General features: G+C 41.4%; 1 protein-coding gene across 4 annotated transcripts in view; it reads left to right on the forward strand.

Annotated features, from left to right (window-relative positions):
- Nucleotides 1-20,889, forward strand: part of ca12 (carbonic anhydrase XII) — a 56,975-nt gene extending 36,086 nt beyond the window's left edge. For all 4 annotated transcript variants that reach the window (XM_059640163.1, XM_059640164.1, XM_059640165.1 and 1 more), the window contains 4 exons: nt 6,227-6,353; nt 10,300-10,332; nt 15,098-15,179; nt 18,605-20,889. In XM_059640163.1, the coding sequence (XP_059496146.1) occupies nt 6,227-6,353; nt 10,300-10,332; nt 15,098-15,179; nt 18,605-18,683 (321 nt within the window). In that variant the 3' untranslated portion in view covers nt 18,684-20,889. The remainder of the gene's footprint in view (nt 1-6,226; nt 6,354-10,299; nt 10,333-15,097; nt 15,180-18,604) is intronic.
- The last annotated feature ends 1,085 nt before the right edge of the window (nt 20,890-21,974 follow it).

Raw genomic sequence — 21,974 nt, forward strand, 5'->3', positions numbered from 1 at the left:
CATGACCAGGACCTCTGTCTATACCTGTCGCTTTCATGGGTTGACCCTCAGGAAGACCGACCTGACGTCTGCAGCAGTGACAGAGGGAACAGGCATGTCTGGGGCTGTCGGGGCAGGTGACGCTGGCATTCTGCTTGACCTGAGCATAGAAAGCATGGAGTGCATCAGGGAGGGATGTGTTTTTGTCCTCTATCTTAATTTGTTTCATTTTGCATCCTATTACATTGTTTAGACATTGCCACAGGCAGCGGGAGTCTGCATAGTTTCTTTGGGCCTCTAACTTGGTCTGGCACTGTCTCTTGGCATCTCTGATGGCTTTGTGGAGGTCATATCTGGGTTTTCTGTACAGGTCTGGGATGTCCAACTAGAATGCTACACACTTGATCTTCAGTAGGCAGTGGATTTCCCGGTTCATCCATGTTTCCCAGTTGGGAAATATCTGGAATGACTTCTTTGGCACACAGTCCTCCACACATTTGCTAATGAAGTCCATGACTGTGGCAACATACTCATCTAGGCCTTTCACTGAGTACTTGAATACAGTCAGTCCACCAATTCCAAGCACACTCAGCCATTCAGATAATATGTCTTCCTGCTTTGGCTACCAAAGTAGATAATCTCACATTTATCCAAATTATACTTCATGAGCCAAGCATTTGTCCATTCACTCAACTTGTCTAAATCACAGTGAAACGTCTCTGCATCCTCCTCAGTTCACTTGCCCAACTAACTTTGTGTCATCTGCCAGTTTGGAGATATTGCATTTTGTTCCCTTCTCTAAAATCATTAATAAAGATTGTGACTAGCTGAGCTCCAAGCACTCATCCCTGCTGTAACCCACTAGTTACTAAATGTCACTTGGAAAATACATGTATTCCATTATTGTCTGCCAACCAGTTCTCTATCCATGTCATTACACTATCCCCAATCTCATTTTCTTCAGTTTTGTACTGCTAATCTTTTATGTGGGACCTCATTAAAGGCCTCTGAAAGTCCAAGTAAACCACATCCACTGGCTCCCTCTTATCAACTCTACTAACTACATCTTCCAAAAAAAGTTCCAGCCAATTTGTAAAGCATGAGTTCTCTTTCATAAGTCCATACTGACTGTCCAATGCTCTTATGGTTGTCTGAATAGTTTGCTATTAAATATTCTAGAATCATATAATCCCTACAGTGCAGATAGAGGCCATTTGGGTCTGCACCAATCCACTGTACAGCACCCCATCCAGAACCCACCCCACCACCCTTTCCCCGTTACCCCATTAATCCACCTAGCCTCAACATCTTTCCACACCACAGGACAATTTAGATTCTCAATCCCCATAACCCGCACATCTTCAGATTGAGGAAGGAAATGGGAGCACCTGGTGGAAACCCAGCAAGACACTGGGATATTGTGCAAACTCCACTCAGACAGTCACCAAAGCGTGAACCAAACCTGGGTCCCTGATTTTAAAGGAGGCTCTAGAATTTTATCCACTATCAATATCAGGCTAACTGTTCTAAATTCTCTGTTTTCTCTCTATTTCTTTTTTTTTTAAATAGTAGGCCACATTAGCTACCTCCGATCTATAAGAACTGGCCCAGAGTCTATAAAATCCAGGCCATAGTATGATATTGATCAGCTGGTAAATTGGGCAGAGCAAGGGCAAATGGAATTCAATCTTGATAATTGCAAGTTGATGCATTTTGGGTGGGCCTAATAAGAGAAGGATATACACAATGAATGGTGCCTAGGGAGAGCTGAGGAACAAAGGGACATGGGGTGTGCAAGTCTGTTGATCCCTGAAGGTGTCAGCATAGGTAGACAGGGTTGTGCAGTAGGCATTTGGGATGTTTGCCTTCAATATTCAGGATGTACAATATAGGAGCAAGGAAGTCTTGTCACAACTTGGTAAACTATTGGTTAGGCCACAGATGAAATACTATGTGCAGTTCTGATCACCACACAATCGGAAGGACATGATTGCACTGGAGAAGCTGCAGAGGAGATTCACCAGGCTGGTACCTGAGATAGGACCTCTCAGTTACAAGATGAAACTGGATCGGCTGGGTTTGTTTTTCCTGGACCAGAGGAGGCTAAGAGCGGTATTTGATTGAGAGGCATAAACAGGGTAGATTGTGAGAATTTTTAACCCAGAGCAGACATGTCTAAGACTAGATGGCCTAAGTTCAAAGTGAGGGGTAAGTGATTTAGAGAAGTCTGTGGAAAATGTTTTCACCCAGCAGGTGATGGAAATAGGGAACTTGCTGCCTGCGATGGTGGTGGAGGCAGATACTCTCACAATATTTAGGAAGCATCTGAGCAAGCACTTAAAATGCCAGAGTTATTCAGATAAATGAGATCGGTGTAATTTGGTGTTTGTTAGTCGTCATATGTGGGCCGAAGGGACTGTTTCCATGCTTCCATGAAAAATGACCACCAATGCATCTACTATTTCCAGGGCCACTTCCTTACGCTCTCTGGGATGTAGATTATTGTGCCCTGAGGATTTATGTGTCTTCAATCCCATCAACTTTCCCAACATCATTTCCCTATTAATACTGATTTCCTTTGGCTCCTGCCTCCCTGTGGATCTTCCCAATATTTTTAAGATGTTATTTATGTCCTCCTTTGAGAAAGCAGAGCGAACATATGTACTTTATTGGTTTGCCGTCTCTTTTCTGTCCATTATAAATTCCCCTATTTCTGACTAAGGGGTTTCTGACATTTATCTTCACTAATCTTTTTCTCTTCACATACCTGTAGAAGCTTTTACAATTCATTTGTATGTTCCCTGGATGCTTACTCCCATACTTTCTTTTGGCCCTCTTAATCTATCTCTTTGTTCTCCTTTGCTGAAATCTAAACTGTATGCCTTTATATGCCCTTCCTTGGATCTAATACCATGCCTAATTTCCCTTGTTAGCCATGATTGTGCCATCTTTCCTTTGTTTTTGTTTTTGCACCAGACAGGAATGAACAATTGTTGCAGTTCATTCAAACACTCTTTAAATCTTCACCATTTTTCATTGCATCATACATTTAAGTAGCTTTCTCCAATTTATCATAGCCAATTCACGTCTCATGTCATTGTAGTTTCCTCTATTTAGATTCAGAACCAAAACATCACCCTCCATTTTGGTGAAGAATTCTTCTGTATTTTGATCACACTTCCCCAAGAGGCCTCGCATTGCTAAATTACCATTATTCCTTTCTCATTGTGCAATTAATTAGTCTGTTATGGCTGTTCTCTAGTTAGTTCCTCAACATATTAATCCAGAAAACCACCATGTGCACATACCACAAATTCCTCCCCTACAGTATTGTTACTGATTTAAGTTGCCCAGTATATTGGAGATTAAAGTCGCCCATAATTACAACTGTACATTTGTTGCTTATGTCTCTAATTTCCTGTTTAATGCCTTCCCCTACATTACCATTACAGTTTGAGATCGATACAAAACTCCCACAATCATTTTCTGCCCACTGTTGTTTCAAAGTTCTACCCATATAGATTCTACTTCGCCAGAGCTAATATTTTTCCTCACTATTGCATTATGTCTTCTTTAACCAGAAATGTTACCCCACCTCTGTTACTTTGTCTGTCCTTCCAAAAAATGGATACCCCAGGATATACTGACTCCACCCCTGATCACTCTGAAGCCACATCTCTTTAATTCTCAACTATGTCATGTTAACCTTATAATAATTTGTGTGACTAATTTATCCACTTTATTGCAAAATACTCTGATAACCTCTGTCTGAATTCCTGGGCTTGACCTTCACAGACAAGTTTCTTTCTTTAATCGGTGCATAAGCATGAATATTAACTGTTGAATAATTCTGTTGCATATTGACAGTTGCCATGTCCCACAAACTGGCTGGAGCTTGTATAAAGCAGCCCTCGTCTGTTGTGCCAGTCTACATTATTTCCATAGTCACAGTGGTGTGCCACCCAGCAAGGAGATACCTTTGTGGTGAATGTGGAGTGGGGCAGATGCAGCTATTCAGCTGAATTTTGCTTGCCCAGCTCTTTTCAAACCTGGGTGCTTGCTCCGAGTGTAAAATCACAGAATCTACCCAATAATGAAAGGCTAGAAAATTGCTCATCTCCAGCTAATGGGAATCTGGAATCATTCTTTAGCACAGCACAAGAATAGTGACTCAATTATCTGATTACACTCCTTTCTCTCTTCCCTGGGATTACTGTACAAAATGCTTCGATTACACAGTGTAAAGATCTTGAAATGTACCAACTTGAAGCAGATATCCAGGAATATGCGCAGGACTGGGATAAAGACCTGAAGAAGATAAAGATGGACGATCTGAATGGCTACCTCCTGTGCTGTGCTAGTCCATGAAAGAATGTCTGTTGGAGTAGTCTTTGTGTGATTATTGATAGTTTCTTTGCTGACTGCCCGGTGACCAGCATCAAATTATCCTGTCAACAATTTTGTAACAATCATTGTTTTTAGGTCTGGTCAATGGGTTTTGGGTCTCTGCTTCAATCATTCACCCTGTGGAAATTCTGCACAAACATCGTTGATGTGTAAATAGAGTACTTCAACAAAAATTTCATTCGCCAAATACAAAACCTTTTGAAGAATTTTTTGCTTTTAAAATATAGGTTTCATGCATGGGAGTTTCAATGTTATTCTTTCTCAGCATGACAATACTGTACTTTGATAGCTTTGAGCCTGTCCAACCTCTCAGTCTCAGTCTAAGCGCAGTGAGTGATCATTCACAGCTCAAGATGCGAACAAAGGCTGGTCCCATTCACTCCTGCAGAATGATCTTGAATAAGTATCTTTCCTTTTTGCTCAGATAGTTGGATCTGAAAGCAAGGTTAAAATTTATGTTATCATTTCCTGACAATGTTTCCATAAAAATTCTAATAGAATCTTGTGTACATCATTATATGTTACTTTTATTTTATAACTAGTTGGAATTTGATTATTGGTTGGCAAGAGAATATCTTTTGAGGAAACCAAGCACAGGCTAAATTTAACCAGAAATCAGCTAACACTCATTTTTGTCAAGTTTCATTTCTGTCTGTGAGGCTAACCAAGTTTTCTCATGCGATTGTTCCAAACTTGCCTCAGTAATTGAGTCTCATGGCCATGTGGCACTCTAGAGGGGTTGCCACCCTGATTCTCCTGCTCACTGTTATTGCAAGTGTTTGCAACTGCTGACATCCCTGGTACAATGAGTGACCAAACCTCAAACTGATGAGGGTGGCGCTGGCTAAGCAGCATTTATTGCCCAGACAGCAGTTTAAAGTCAATCACATTGCTGTGGGTCTGGAGTCACATGTAGACTAGACCAGGTAAGGATTGCAGTTTTGTTCCTTAAATTAGTGAGCCGGATGGGTTTTTATTGACGATTGATTCATGGTCATCATTAGATTCTTAATTCCAAATATTTATTGAATTCAAATTCCACCATTTGCCGTGGCGGGATTCGAACCTGGGTCCCCTGTATCTCTGGTTTAACAGTCCAGCGATAATACCATTAGGCCATTGCCTCCCCGATCTTTCTGGCACCCCCTTGATCACAGCCTGGCAACCTTTGAATGGCCCATTTATTCTTATTCTCTGCTTTCTGCCTGTTAACTAACCCTCAATGCATGCTAATATATTAATGACAATCCCATGCATGTTAGTTTTGTTGACTGACATCATGTATGGAATTTTATCAGCAGCCTTCTGAAAATTCATATACACAACATCCATTGGATCCACCTTATTAACTTTGCTAGTGATGTCCTAAAAAAAAACCCTTTTCATATTTGTGAAACATGATTGTCTTTAATAAATCCACATTGATTCTATCCTATGACAAAATTATTTTTTAAGCATCTAGCCATCGTGTATTTCATATTAGGCTGCAGTACTTTCTGTACCGGTGATGTCGGATCACTTCTGACTGCTATGCTTGATACCTGGTTCCTTTAGACCCTGCAGTTTCAGATTACTGGATGAGTAGTAGGTAGGTATTCAGCAGTGTCACTGCCTCCTCCACCACCTTCCACCCTCATCCCAGGAAGATGAACCAAGCCATTAGGCAGGGAATAAGTTAAGTATTACCAACTTAGGAATGATGCACATTGGCAGAAGTGGAGATAGGACTTTACCATTGGTTCTTTTCGTCTCTGGAATATTTAAATCACCAGAAATGTGCCATAAGAATTCTTTCTTGGCTCAGCTCTTCAGTAACAGGAACTGTTTGATCTGTCACCAGCTGTCAGAGTTACAAAAAGACTTATACTTCTCACGAATGGAAGAAGCCAATCAAACAGAAATGGTGAACAATTACAGACATGTTCAGGAGCTTTGGGAGCGGGAAGTGCTCATCTCATTCCACGAAGGTGAGTGCTGTAGTTCTGCACGTGGCCTGAGTCACCCAGCAGCGTAATTGTTTTGTTTGTTTGTCATTTATGTAAATGATTTAGATAAGAATATAGAAAGCATAGTTAGTAAGTTTGCAGATGAAACCAGGGTTGGTGGTAGAGTGGACAGTGAAAAAAGGTGATCTATGATTACAAAACAATCTTGATCCATTGAGTCAATGGGCAGAAGATTGGCAGTAGGAGCTTAATTTGGATAAATGTGAGGTATTACATTTTAATAAATTGGAAAATAGTTGGACAGTGAGTCATGTGTTATTTGGAAGAGGAAGGTTGTGTAAGTGAGGGAACAGCAGTGACAACTGATGCAAATTGCGTACTCGCATAGACAGGACTGAATTGGCTCACTTTCAAAAAAAGATTGTCAAGGCTCACAGGTCTTACACCCTGACGCAAAGCATGCAAATAACCAAACGTAGGAGCAAGGACAAGGCCAAAATGACGGGACGAGCTGGTTCCATGACTGCATCCTACCTCTGGGCCCACTTATGAGGGATCAACGACGTAGGTAGAAAGAGGGATAGGGAAGTCAGGCAGGATTTCAGGGAGCTCGGGTGGAAGCTGAGAGCTAGAACAAACAGAGTGGTCATCTCTGGTTTGTCACCTGTACCACGTGATAACGAGGCAAAGAACAGGGAGAGATTTCACCTGAACAAGTGGCTGCAGGGATGGTACAGGTGGGAGGGCTTCAGGTACATGGACAATTGGGCCTCATTCTGGGGAAGGTGGGACCTCTACAAACAGGGCTCATTGGGCTCATTTAAATCGTAATTCAGGACACCAGGGTGGTACATTTTAAATCATAGGCTCATAAGAAATCGGAGCTGGAGTGGACCATTCAGTCCCTCCATACTGCTCTAGCATTCGATAGGAGACCACGGCCGTCCATTGTAATGCCTCGTTCCTTCCTTTTTCCATAATCCTTGGCTCTCCTGACAATCAAAAATCTGTTTAACTCGCCCTTGAATATCACCCTGCCTCTACCGCTTTCTGGGCAGCAGGCGTTAAAGATTAGAAATTCCTCCACATAGTAGAAATTCCTCCTCGTTCCATCTTAATTGGAGAGCCCCTATTTAAAACAGTGCCCAATAGTTTTAGGTTGGGTTTTTAAAATTTATTAACGGGATGAGAGCATCACTTGCCAGGCAGCACTTATTAGCCATCCCTAATTGCCCAGATGGCAGTTCAGAGTCGACCACATTGCTGTGAGTCTGGAGCCACATGTAGCCCAGACCAGTTAAGGATGGCACTTTCCTTCCCTAAGGGACATTAGTGAACCAGATGGGCTTTTCTGACAATTGACAATGGGTTCATGGTTATCAATAGATTCTTAATTCCAGATATTTATTGAATTAAAATTCCACCATCTGCTGTGGCAGGATTCAAACCCACGTCCCCAGAGCATTATCTGGGTCTCTGGAGTAACAGTCCATCAATAATACCACCAGGCCATTGCCTCCCCAATAATAATTTAGAGGAAACATCCTCTCAAACTCTTATCCCGACAAAGCCACTCAGAATCTTTTTGTTTCGATAAGAAATAAATGTTTAAGACAGGAATGAGGAGGAAATTTTTCTCTGATGATCGTCAACATTTGGAACTTTTTTTTACCCAGAGTGCAGTGTCATTGAATATGTTGAAGGCTGGTTGAGACAGGTTTTTGATTGATAAGGGCCCAAGTGTCATAAGAGCAAAACTGGATCAGTCATGATCTTATGGAACGGTAGAGCCAGCCCAAGGGCCAAGCGGGCTAATTCTATTCCTTGTTCTTGCATTCCACCATTTGCCATGGCATTAAAGTGGATGCTCCTGCCAACATTCCATTGCCTGGCTGTTTTTCCCACTTGGTGCAGGTTTGGAACCTGGAAACAATCCATACTTCAGTTTTCTGAGCTCCAATGTCCAAAGGTCAGGGTTAATTCCTTGGTGTTGAGGTTACTTTTGAAATTATGATACTGATGTACTGCTATAACATATAATTTTCCATAAACTGATAAAAGGCAGTCAATCTGAATTTATGATATTAGCTGCACATAAATATTATGCAGGTCACCAGGAGAACTTCCTTCTTTCCAAACCAATGGTGAAATCTTTGGTGCAGGCGGCTTGCTTTAATATCTCGCCATCTCCCACAGTGTAGTACTCACTTTGTGGGACCTGTCGGGTATGTAAGTCTTCAGCTGGACCAAAACCTTCTGAAACCACAAACATTTCATCACAATATTCCCCTTTAAAAGAAAAGTGATTTGAAACCTGGTGAGAGACTATTCTTGCTGAGGAAACCTCTTTGCTATGATGAATTCATGCATCATTAGTTGTGGGTGAGGCTGATTACAGGGTGGGGAGACACTGGTGGAGTGGATAAATATGGCTCATGTAAGTGGATCAGGTTATGGTTCAATTATGAAACTGAATTCAGTGAATGTGGTCATTTTGAGTTATAGAGTAGAGGAGTGAGCATGAAACTTATGGAATTGCCATAAGGACCAAAGCTGGTTCACTAGTGTCTCCAGGAAGAGGAGACTGCCTTTACAAGCTATCATTGGCACTACTCCACTCTTGAGATTATGGAATGAAGAATAAGTGCTGTTTCGTCAATATTAGTCACAACTCAGGAACAAATAAACCATTTGTTGTACAGAAATGTCAGATTACCACTGAGTAGAGCAGTTCACTACAATAATCCAGGAAATACAGAGGCTGATTACGCAGGAAGGCTTTGCTGCATTAAGTAATGGGACCTGTAAAAGCTTTTTAAAGAACACTTAGTGATCTTACACAGCCGTGCCCAGTCTGTAAGGAAAACCTAACTTGAGCAAAAAATTCTATTAGTGTTTCCAAATTGGAAACAGGGGTCTGAGTAGTAGGATTTAGACAGGGGGTTGGTGTGTGCTGGGGGCAGAGGGGGTTAGGGGTTCGCGCGAGCATTTGGGTTTCAGTTGTTTTGTGTTGTGTCTCCCCATTAGTGCGTATATGTTCATAATATTTCACAGTCATATCATGCAACCTGTATGTAAAAAGGTCTCAGACTCCACCTTGACTGGGTCTGAACTGAAGCATATCACATTTAGAGAAGGTGTGCAATGCTCTTTAATCAAATAGCTTAATATTCCTCCAGACACACAAATGGCTTTTACAAAGAAGGGTCTTTGGAACCGAAACGTTAACTCTGTTTTCTCCTCCACAGATGCTGCCGACCTGCTGAGCTTTTCCAGCAACTTTGTTTTTGACCCAGTGTATGCCTAGTGCACTGAGATTTGCAATGGTGTAGAGTTCCATTTAGCACAGGGCACGATGTGTTCCTGTTCCAATACCTCACTCAAAGTACATGGAGTTTTTTGACACCAAACTAAGCTTTCTGACTGTAAGACCTTTAGGAATGAGATGTCTTTCATTTACTCACACTTCTTCTCACTTGAGTTTTTATAGAAACATGAGAAACAGGACCAGGCTATTCAGCTCATTAAGCTGCTTTACCATTCAATGTGATTGTAGCTGTTCCTTTATCTCAACATTGAAATCCCTGACTCTGTCATATCTTTTGATACCTTTATTATCTAGAATATTCTTAAATATAGGCTCCATAGCTCTCTGTAGTTGGTTATTCCATAGTTCCACCACGGTGTGAATGAAGATATTTCCTCTGATCTCAGTCCTAAATGGCCTACCTGATGCTGAGACCATCATCCCTTTTTTGAAGCAGTTTTGAAGTGCAGTCTTTGTTGTGAAAGTGAGGAAATATGGCAGCAAACTGGGTAGGCCAAGATTCCACAAGCAGCAGTGTGATGACTAAATCTAAAAACCAAGTGCTGTAAAATAAGTTAATATGAGATAATACATATACAAATTGTTACAGGCATGGTGTTACAGGTATTAATACTAATACAACTTTCTTTTATTTTTCAGACAGCCTAACTGCTGAACATAAGCTGACACTCGGTAATGTTTTGTTTCTATGTGTAAGGCTTGCTTGACCGTTGTCGTGGTATCAAGTTTCTTTTCTGCTTTACTTGCTTTTAGTTCATTATTGTGATTATATGCGCATGCCGTAACTCTTCCTGTTTTGTAGTATTCCTCTGAAGCTGCTTTCAACATTCTTGCCCGAAGGCCTGATCATTACTTAATGACATTGAATCATATTTCCATTCCAACTGGTTTCATTTCGAAAAATCAAAGCATCTGGTGTCCAGTCTTGCTGTGTTGCTGCTTTGATTTTCTTCACTAATATTGCCCAGCATTTCATTCTTGCATGTAATTCTGCAGTGCATGTGATCTACTTACTACCAACATTTACACGGATGTCTAATGTTTAACATGTATTCTACTTGGCGCTTTATTGTATGAACTGACAGATACTGCAGACTCCTGAACTGTACACTGCAAAATATATTCTACTCATCAGTGGCTTATTATTTTCATTCTGAATAAACATGTGAACTGGGAGAGGAGTAGGGCGTTCACCCAACTTTGATCCTGTTTCACCATTTTGTAAGATTGTGGCTAATTTGATTGTAACCTCAAATCTGCATTCTCACCTAACTCTAATAACCTTTCTCACCCCTTGCTTAACAAGAATCTGTCTATCTTTGTCTTAAAAAAATTACTCCAGGACTCTGCTTCTACCTAATCTGTATTAAATGTGAGGTCCTGATTTTTAAACAGTGACCTCTCAATATTAGGCCTCTCAAGATCCCTTGGGATGAATTCAATCAAGTCACCTCTTACTTTTCTAGACTCCATCAGCTATAAGCAAAGCATGAACAGATTGACAACTTCTCAAAATTAATGGTCAAAAGGATCTGGCAGACTGAAAACATCCTCTCTACTCAGTGAATTAAAAGCCAAGAAAGCCGAAATTATTACTCTAGGGCCTATCCTCAGTGAAAATAAACACGAGGAGATACTGATGTGGTGTTAGTGTCACTGAATCAGTAAGCTAGACGCCCAGGCTAATGTGTTGGGGTTGTAGGTTTGTGCAATTTTACATTCAATAAATACATCACTAATATCCTTTCGGGAGGGAAATCTACTATCTGTATCTGTTCTGGCCAAATGTGATTCCAGACCCACACCAAAGTGGTTGATTGCCCTCTGAAAAGACCTAGCAAGCCAATCAGTTTGAAGGCAAATGGGATGGACAACAAATGCTGGCCTTGCTAGTGGTGCCAAATCCAGAAGAAAACGCATGAAGAACTCAGTAAATGTGCCTCTCTCTATGTACAAACAGTTGGAGATTTGGAGACCCCCTAATAGGCAGCAGTGAAAATGGGCAGCTTATCTCTACCAATATCTATTAGCTTTCTCGGACCCTGATGTGTGATAATACAATGTTTCACTGATCTGTGTCATACTGCCCTCTGCAGGTGCTGCCAGCACATAATGTCAGCTAGACATAAAACATCAGGTGACTTCAGATGCAGCCTGACCACTGTGATCTCCAGCACGTTTTGTTTTCAGTTCTGCCAGTACATAGTCAGCCACTACCAGTCCCACAGCTGCTGCTGGTAGGAGCTCTTGTCAATTCAGCTTGTAGTGCTTACAGCAATGGGCTGCAGAGAGCCCAGCAGCTCCTGTGGTCAATGCAAATTCCAGTTATTTTTTGTTCTGGAGACTAAAATGCTGGGAGCAGTTTCTGCAGGAGTTGAACACACAGCTCACCAAACTGCAAAATCATCCATTTTGATTTCTGCCTGTGGTGCGGATCATTTACCGTCAGTGTTGCAGTGTGCACCATCTACAAGATGCAGTGCAGTGGCTTGCCAAACTCATTTCAACAGAACCTCCCAGAACCATGGCATCCAAACCGAGAACAGGAGCATTATGTAATGGGAGCATTATCACCGTTTCACATACCATTTTGAACTTGAAACATATCGCTATTCCTTCGTTACCACTGGCTCAAAATCCTACCATAACATTATGTAGACACCTTTACCAGATGAACCGTAGTGGTTCAAGAAGGTAGATCATTGCCCTTAGATATATTTAATATTTTACTGGCCGCAGGTAAAGTGCCAGATTACTGGAGGATAGCTAATGCAGATCCTTAGCTCAAGAAGGGCAGCACTGGGATAGGCCAGGTTATTATAGACCAGTTAGTGTGGCGTCAGTGTTCAGGAAATTATTGAGAAAAAATTTGAAGGACGTCATTAATCAATGCTTAGAAAGGCAGTAATTAGGGATAGTGAGGAAGGATTTGCTAGAGGAGATCCTGTCTGACTATTTATTTGTTTTTGGACAGGTAACTAAATATATTGATGAGGGTTGTGCTGTTCATGTGGTTTATGTTGACTTCAGTAAGGCATTTGATAAGGTCCCACATGGAAGACTGGTCCAAAAGGTAAGAGACCGTGGTATCCAAGGCAAATTGGCAGACTGGATCCAAAATTAGCTTACAATAGGAGACAAAGAGGATTGTTTTTGTAATTGGAAGCATGTCATCAGCAGTGTATCATAGGGATCAGTGCTGGTACACTTGCTGTTTGTAATGTACGTTAACGAATTGGATGAGAATGTTGAAGGTATAGTTAACAAGTTTGCAGATGGCATGAAAATTGGTGTGTTGTTGACAATGAGAAGAATCATCTGAGTCTACAGTCTGATATTGATCAGCTGGTAAATTGGGCAAAGCGGTGGCAGAAGGAATTCAATCTGGATACATGATGCATTTTGGGAAGTCTAATAAGGCAATGCTGTACCCAGTGAATGGTTGCCCCCTTGAGAGTACTGAGGAACAAAGGGACCTTGGTGTACAAGTCCATAGATCCCTGAAGGTGTCAGCCCAGGTAAACAGGATGGTGAAGAAGGCATATAGGACGCTTGCCTTCTGAAATAAATCTCCAGAGGCTGGTATCCCATCACCGAGTGACCCTTTATTTACACAATGAGAGCAGCCCATTTCAGAAGGCAAGCGTCCTGGATGCCTTCTTCACCATCCTATTTACCTGGGCTGACACCTTCAGGGATCTATGGACTGGTACACCGAGAGCCTTTGACACTGATCCAGGTTCTTCAGAGCCGGGTCTCAGGGTGAACAGAACCTCTGACATTCTTGTTTATATCTGTCAGCCGGGAGTCCCTGATTGGACCAGATTAACACCCCGTGACATTCACCTGGGCAACATCCTTACAATCGCTATACCTTCAATATCAAGATGTAGAAATAGGAGTGAGGAAATCTTGTTCCAGTTTTATAAAACATTGGATAGAATACTGTGTGCAATACTGGTCATTGCACAATGGGAAGGACATGATTGCACTGGAGAGGTTACACAAGAGATTCGCTAGGATTTAAATTTCAATTAAGAGGGGAGACTCGATAAGCTGGCTATTTTCCCTGGAGCAGAGGAGGTGGAATGAGATATGTAGGTTTGAGAGGCAGAGACAGAGTGAATTGTATGAATGTGGCAGACATGTCTTCAGACTCTAACACGCAAGTCTTAAGTGAGGAGCACGTGGTTTAGAGGAGATCTGAGAATATACCCCCCCACGCCATCTCTACTCCCCCAAAAAAGGCAGGTCGTCGGTATATGGGGCATGCTGACTGACAGGATCATGGAGGCAAGATTAAGCTGGAGAGGGTTCAGAAGATATTTCTCAGAATGTTGCTGGGTGTAGAAGATTTGAGTTATACAGAAGGTTTGGACAGACTGGGACGTTTTTCACTGGAATGTAGGAATTAGAGGCGACCTTATAAAAGTTTATAAAATGATGAGGAGTAGGTTGCATTCACACTGAAATGCTCAAATGATGTATTTCCCCCACATTCCCACCACACATGCACACACACCAGCTTCTCTGTCACTACAGGTGCACTAAGCAGAACGTTCTTCCTGTTTAATATTGTGATGTCCATCCAGTCTTTCTGGAACCGCAGGTCTGTGGGGAGAGGTTGGTAACTTTGATAGTTTTGTAATATCAATCACTCCGACTTCAGGGGTCTAGGCCCGAAACATCAGCTTTTGTGCTCCTGAGATGCTGCTTGGCCTGCTGTGTTCATCCAGCTTCACACTTTGTTATCTTGGATTCTCCAGCATCTGCAGTTCCCATTATCTGCTGAGACAATGCATGTTTTTCAACATGTATTGCAGAGTTGTGGACAATGATTGTAGAGGCTTTGTTGTTCTTCCGACACCTGGCTTACTGTCTGCCATCGGCATGTTGAAAGGATGTTCTGGCGAATTGTCAACCAGTTTGCCATGTTATTGACTTCCCTTCCTTGGCTGTCAAAATCTGGTTTGGGATTCAAACTCGGAGCTTTTGTCTTAAAAGCAGGGAGTCTGCACATAGTACATCCTTGCAAGGTTCAATAATTGAGAGGGCTTCAATAATGAAGTGATGATAGCAGAACATTGTCTGTTTGTTGACATTAAGGTATTTAATCTCTCATGCTCAGGCTCTGTGCTGAGCTGCTTGTTTACTGCAGGGTTCAGCAGATGGTGGATGATTTCAAAGTCTAATGGTCTCCTGTTGTAAATATTTGTTCAAAGTGGGCATCGTTTTGAGTTCTGAACTTACAGGGAGAAGATAAGACTTCAGCTGAGATCTGCAGCCTGTCTTCTTAACCCTTTAACTGAGGAATAATTCTGAATTCAATTACCCAATATTAACTAATACCGAAACCCTCCTTAAAGTGAGGTTTAATATTCTGTGTAAATGGTATAGCTGTTAGCCTGGACTAATTGTGGGTGCTTTTTCTGTGCAGGTGTAATCCTGACCATCACTTTGGGTTGTGTGCTGTGTGTCATGGTTGCTTCAGCTCTGACCGTTTTCTTCCTTCGGAAAAGGTAAAAGTTTAACATGCTGGACTTTGAGTATCTCAATAGAACCTGTTAATAGGATGCTCTGTAATCAAAGGAGATGTTTGTATCTGGAATTTATTTTTTCCCCCTCATACCACCATAAGAAAAGCAAAGTTAAGTCATATATCACTTTTAATCAACTAAAGTAAACTACAATGCTTCCCAGGAGCATGTTCAGACGTGGACCTATATAAAGAGGTTCTTACTCAGGAAGGTTTTTGGGAACATTTTAAAACAAACAACTCATGTCAAGATGCAGGGAGACTGAGGGTGGGAATTGCAGAGCTTGGGGCCTTGGCAGCTGATGGCACAAGCAGTGCAAATACATGAACAAAGAAGACGAGTGGTCTACTTGGCCCATTGAGCTGCTCCACCATCCAATAATATCCAGCCTGGTCTGACTTTAACCTCAACTCCAGATTCCTTCACATCTCCCATGATCTTTCAAATACTTAGTAACCAAGAATCAATCTCCCTCTGTCTTAATTCCCTCTTTGCATGCACTGCCTTTTGAGGAAGGGCATTCCAAAGAAATGCAGAGAGGTCCTTTGAGGGCCAAAAAAAATGTGCTTCTTCATCATAGATTCTCCAAGGGAAAACATCCTATCAAGTCCCCTCAGAATTTTATGTATTGTGATTGAGTCACTCTGACTCTTCTAAACTCCTGAGAATACAGGCCTAACCTGTCTAGTTTTTCCTCAAGTCAATCCGCTCATTCTTGATATTAGTCTGCTAAACCTTCTCCAAACTGCTTCCAACATATTAATATTCTTCTACAAGTTAGATGACTTCTGTACTGAAGCATAAAAATTCCTCTGACAATAAGCTGTAGCATTCTATTAGCTTTCCTGATACTTGCTGCACCTTCTATGATTCATGCACTTTGGCATCCAGAACCCCCTTTATCTTAGAACTCTGCAACCGCTCACCATTTTAGGTCTTTTTTTTATTCTTCTTGCTAAAATAGGCAATTTCACATTTTCCTACATTGTTTTCTATTTGCCAATCTCAGTATTGTTACAATGCAAAAGAAGGCCATTCTGCCCAGTGTGTCTGCTCTGACTCTCCAGATAAGCAGCTGACATAGTGCCATTCTCCCACCTTCTTTCTCCGAGTGACTCAGAATGTTCTTCCTTTTAAAATACATTTTAAAAAGTGCAGAAATGGAGCAGCAATATTCAGCTACTCGAGCCTGATCTGTCATTCAGTAAGATCATCACTGATGATTGTAATTTTAAATTCACATTCCTGCCTACCGCTGATAAACTTTCACCGCCCTTTATTTACCAATGATCTATTGACTTCTGCTGTAAAAATGTTCACCAGAAATAAAAATATTTTACCACCTCTTTTCAGGATGAGAGTTCTAAAAATTCACAACCCTCTGAATGGAAAGAAAAAAGTTTGTCTCATCTCTGTTTTAAATGAATGACCCTTGATTTTTAAACATATCCCCTCATTCTAGATTCTCTCAGAAGAGGAAACGTCCTCTCCTCATTCACCCTGTAAAGTCCTCTTGTATGTTACATGTTTCGGTCAAGTCACCTCATTCTCTACTGAAGTGCAGTAGCTACAAGCACAGTCTGTCCATTTGTTCCCTATAAGAGATGGTCACCTGCCTTCCCAATTTCACGTATTAGGTCAGTAAACTTTCTGTGACTGTCTCCAATGCACTTACATTCTTCATTATATGAAGAGACCATACTGTACACAGTACTCTGGATATGGTCTCACCAATGCCATACATAATTGAAGCATAGCCTACTTTTGTATTGCCCTTGTGATAAGTGATTGTACTTTGTTAGCTTTCCTAATTATCTCATAATATCTGCAAGCTAACCTTTTGTGATTTATGCAGAACTTCCAGATCTCTCTGCAACTCAAAAGTTCTGCAGTCTCAAAATGTCGATAATTTTTCTTTTGTATTCTTTCTGCCAATATGGACAATTTCTATTTTTCAGTATTATACTCCATTTCCCACATCTTTGCCCACTCATTTGTATCTTTTTTGCAGTCTCCTTACGTGCTCTTCAAAACCTACCTATATGTTTTCAGAAAATTTGGCAAGAAACCCTTCTTTCCCTTCGCTGTGGCACAGTGGCTCAGTGGTTAGCACTACTACCCCACAGTGCCAGGGCTTCAGGTTCACTTAAGGACTTGGGCAACTATCCGTGTGGAGTTTGCACATTCTCCCTATGTTTTTATGGATTTTCTCCAACCGCCCAAAGATGTGCAGGCAAAGTGGATTAGCCATAGGAAATGTGGGGATAGGGTGAGGACACTGTTTGGGTGGGATGTTCTTTTGGGGGTTGGCACAGACTTGATGAGCCAAATAACCTCTTTCTGCACTGTGGAGATTCTGTTTCTTCATGTGAGTCATTTATATAAATTGTAACCATTTGAGGTCTTCTGTGAAACAGCCCCCACAACATTTTCAAATCTAAAATAACCCATTATATCTAATCTGCTTCCTGTTAAGAAGCCAATCTTCTATCCAGTCCAATATGCTGCCAGCTTTCTCTCTTACTCTAATTTTTCCCTCCTTGTTAATTTTTGGTCATTCTTTGCTTTTTTTATATTCTGTTTAAACCTTATTTTGCCACCTAACTTTGAACAATGATATACTTTTTTTGCTTTTAGTCATGATAGGATCTTTAGCATTTCTAGTTAATCATAGACAGTGGGTCCATCCCTTGGAATTTTTCTTAGTTGTTGGAGTGTACCTATTCTGTGTGTTCTGAAAGATGCCTCTAAATGTCTGCTACTGAATCTCTGTTCATCTAACCTTTTAACCGAACCGACTAAATTCCTTTTCAAAGCTTCAAATGAACCAGTCACCGTTGCACTCTCAAGTGATGCATCCCGATGCCAGATTCCAGTTTTTTGCATGGCACTTTTGTTTCTATTATCAGTTCATTTGAATTCGTATTCTCTCAATTTTCAATCCTTTCATGAGTGTCAGCATTTTCAATACTTTGTTCTTTCCAGACATGGTTTTAAATACTTCAGTGAAATCTCCTGCCAATCATTTTTTTCTCCAGTGAAAACAAACTCAGCTTTTCATATCTACTTAAATAACTAAATTCCACAATCCTGGAAACAATCTCATGAATCACTCTTTCCAATACCTTCACATCCTTCCCATAGTGTAGAACGCAAGGGGTTTTGTGGTCCAGATCTTCACTCTCCCTGAAATAGTAATCCTGCACTCTAACTCATTTTGTGTGTCAAAATCACTCTTTGTTCTTTAATCTTTCAAGCAATAAAATCCCCTTACACCTGTCTTCTTTTGCTTTGGTAAAGGATTGTTGGCAGAGTTCCGTAAAATGTAGGATTAGACTGATAAATTAGACCTTTGTTGCTCATGGGGTGTATTTTGTTTTCACTTAATATGTGTCTTGTTTTTGCAGAGCTGATAAAAAAACCGAAAACAACGGGGTTACTTACAAATTGGCGACCAGCAAAGAAGATGAGCTTTCGCCAGCATGAATGCCAAGCTTGATTAAATAAATTCTGGAAAGAGTTTAGTGGTAGTGGTCAGTCCAGGTGCCTAAAGATGTAGCAGCAATGACTTGTGTTGATTTGTGATTTGATTTATTATTGTCATGTATTCTCTAGATACAGTGAAAAGTTTTGCTTTGCGTGCAGTACAAGTAGAGTATACTGTACAAAGTGCATTAGGATAATAGAACAGAGTGAGGAGTACAATGTTGTGGCTGCAGAAAAGGTGCACAAAGAGCAAAATCGACATTAAATATGAAGTTTGAAAGGTTCATTCAGAAGTTTAATAATAGCGCGGAAGAAGCTGGTCTTGAACCTTTTGGTCCATGTATTTAAACTTTTGTATCTTCTGCCTGCCAGAAGAGATTATAACTAGGGTGGGAAGGGTCTGTGATTATGTTAGCTGTGTTTCTGAGGCAGCAAGACGTATAGATAGTCAATGGATGGAAGATTGGCTTGTGTGATGAGGGGCACTTCTTCAGAACATCAGCTTTCCCGCTCCGCCGATGCTGCCTGGCCTGCTATGTGCCTCCAGCTCCACACTATATTATCTCTAACTCCATCATCAGCAGTTTGTACTATTTCTGGCTTGTGTGATGGACTGAGCTGTGTTCACAAATGGGCAGAGCGAATACCAAACTGTGATGCATCTGGATAGAGTGCTTCCTATTGGTGATTCTATAAAATCTGGTGAAATACTTTATGGACATGCCAAATTTCTTTGGCCCCTTGAGGAGGTAGGGGCATTGTTGGGCTTTCTTGACCATTGCATCAACAGGGGTGGACCAGGACAGATTTTCAGTGATCGTCACTGCCAGGAAGTTGAAGCTCTCAACCACCTCCTTTGATGCAGACAGTGGTGGCCCTCCATCTTGTTTCCTGAAGCCAATGACTTAGCTCCTCCATTTTGTTACTGTTGAGAGAGAGAAACTGTTGTCTTTATATGACACCACCCAGCCCTGTATCTCTTTCTTGTATTCCATCTCATCATAGAGTCCCTATAGTATGGAAACAGGCCATTCAGCCCATTCAGCCCACACCAGCCCTCCAAAAAGCATCGCACCCAGACCCACCCCACCCCTGTAAGCCCTCATTTCCCATGGCCAATTCACATGACCCGCACATCTTTTGGATATGGGAGGAAACCAGAGCGCCCAGAGGTAACCCCCTCAGACACAGGGAGAACGTGCAGACTGTGGAATCGCACACATCCCTTGCACTGAGCTACCATGATGCCCTTGGTGTGAGATCTGGACTACAATAATGGTGTCTTCAGTGAACTTGTAAATGGAGTTAGGATGAAATTTGGCAGTATTTAGCAGCTACCAACCTAATGTCATTTTGTATAAAACTTTGACCTTTACTAAGTCCTAGTCCAAATGTTATGTTTTAATGGCAACCTTACTCCTTAATATCGATTTTCCTCCTGGATGTTGCTTATTGCATTGTCCTGAAGATTGATCTTCAATCCCTGGATACTCCAGGTCAATCCTGGAGATTTGGCAAAGTTAAAAATCTCTGTGAAGGATTGATAGAGACTCGACTGACCCCAAGTCTGGTCCTCACTCAGTGGAATCTGATTTGAAGTCTCAACAGAAATTCTGAGCCTCAATGCATTTGTTAAAGAAGTTTTGATTTCAGGCTGAGTTTTCTTGTTTTTAACACCTGCCTTCCACGTGGAGACTTTTTGTCTTTTACTCCCAGCCTAGGTGCAACATAAAAAGCCCTCCACACACCAGCATCGCTGTGACAATTGCACCTCTCACTCCCAGCCACCACTCCTTTTGCCAAAATATGACTGTTTTACCCACCTCCCACAGAGTGGAAACAGCCTCTCACCAGATTAACCCTTTACAGATAAAAAGCTCAGGGATTGCACATGAACTATCCCATCTCCTTCAGGATTCTCAACTGGACCAGCAGTCTGCTGCATCATTTTATTTGAAACAATGTCTATGTTTATGTTAAGAGCAACATTACCGGTGACAGCGCACCTAATTCCATCAGCTGAACAGCGTCTTCAATAGTGAAAACTAGTGCAAAGTCTTCGTTACATTTGCCTGTCTTGGACGAGAATGGCCAATACCTATTGGTCTTCCTCCCTTTTTCCAAATACACGTCACAGTTCTCTGCAATCCTTACTCCATTAACATTTTATGTTGTGAATGCTAAAGCTCGTTTAGTTTTATGTGTATGGTGTAAATTTAATTTATAAAACCATTTTTTCATATCTAATCTGTCTTTGTACTCCTTAAAATCATCTAACCAGATTTCCTCCTTTAGGTTTTAGAGATATTCAAAATTTGATTTCATTATTTTAAATACTTAAATCATTTATTTCATCTAAGGTGAAGGTAGATAATCTACAGAGAACAGGGCTATGTTAGCAGTGAGTTGAAATTGAGCTCTAGGTCACACATTGGACATAGAGCTCAGAAATACACAATTAGTCCATGCTCCACTTGAGCTTCTTTCTCCATGTAAATCATGTTCCTCTATTCTCTCTTCTTTCATGTCTGTACAGCTTCCTGTTATGTATTTATTTTGCTTCAACTGCTCCTTATGATAGTGAGTTGAGTGAAGAAATTTCTGCTGAAGTGTGGTGGGACGAAGCGTATCTGGATCATAGCTACTTGCATAGAGCTATAGAGCAGGTTGACCGTTTTCTGTGTTGTAACTGAAAATGTACACCGAACAAGCTTTTCCAGGAAGTAGCTGCACCGTATCAAGTCTAGTCATCATCAAGCCAGACCATAGGGCTGCACTCTCCTTAGAGAGAGAGAGACAACTGGTGATGATTTAACCTGAGGGCCACCATTACATCTCAGGCAGGGGGAGAGGTTAAGAAGGAGAATCCTTCTTGGTAACCTCAATGATGGGAATTGTACCCACGCTGTTGCCATCACGCTGCTTCGCAAACCAACCATCCAGCCAACTGAACTAAACTGAAATCCCAATGTTGGGGTGGCTATCAAGTCAAATAACTGCACGGGTACAGGCAAACTTTCCCTGATGGGGAGTGCAGAACAAGACAGCACAATTTAAAGATGAAAACTAGGCCATTTCAGAGTTAAATCAGGAAGCCAACTCCTTTTTTTAATAACAGCCATAAATATTTGCAAATCTCTCAGAAATGCTGGGGTTCAACTGAAGCTTTTTTTCCTTTATTTTATTCATTCACGGGATGAGGGTGTCACTGGCTACGCAGCATTTATTGCCCACCCTTAATTGCCCAGAGGACAACCACAGTGCTGTGGGTCTGGAGTCACATGTAGGCCA

The sequence above is a fragment of the Stegostoma tigrinum genome, chromosome 36 (genome assembly GCF_030684315.1).
Source record: "Stegostoma tigrinum isolate sSteTig4 chromosome 36, sSteTig4.hap1, whole genome shotgun sequence".
NCBI classification, from domain to species: Eukaryota; Metazoa; Chordata; class Chondrichthyes; order Orectolobiformes; family Stegostomatidae; genus Stegostoma; species Stegostoma tigrinum.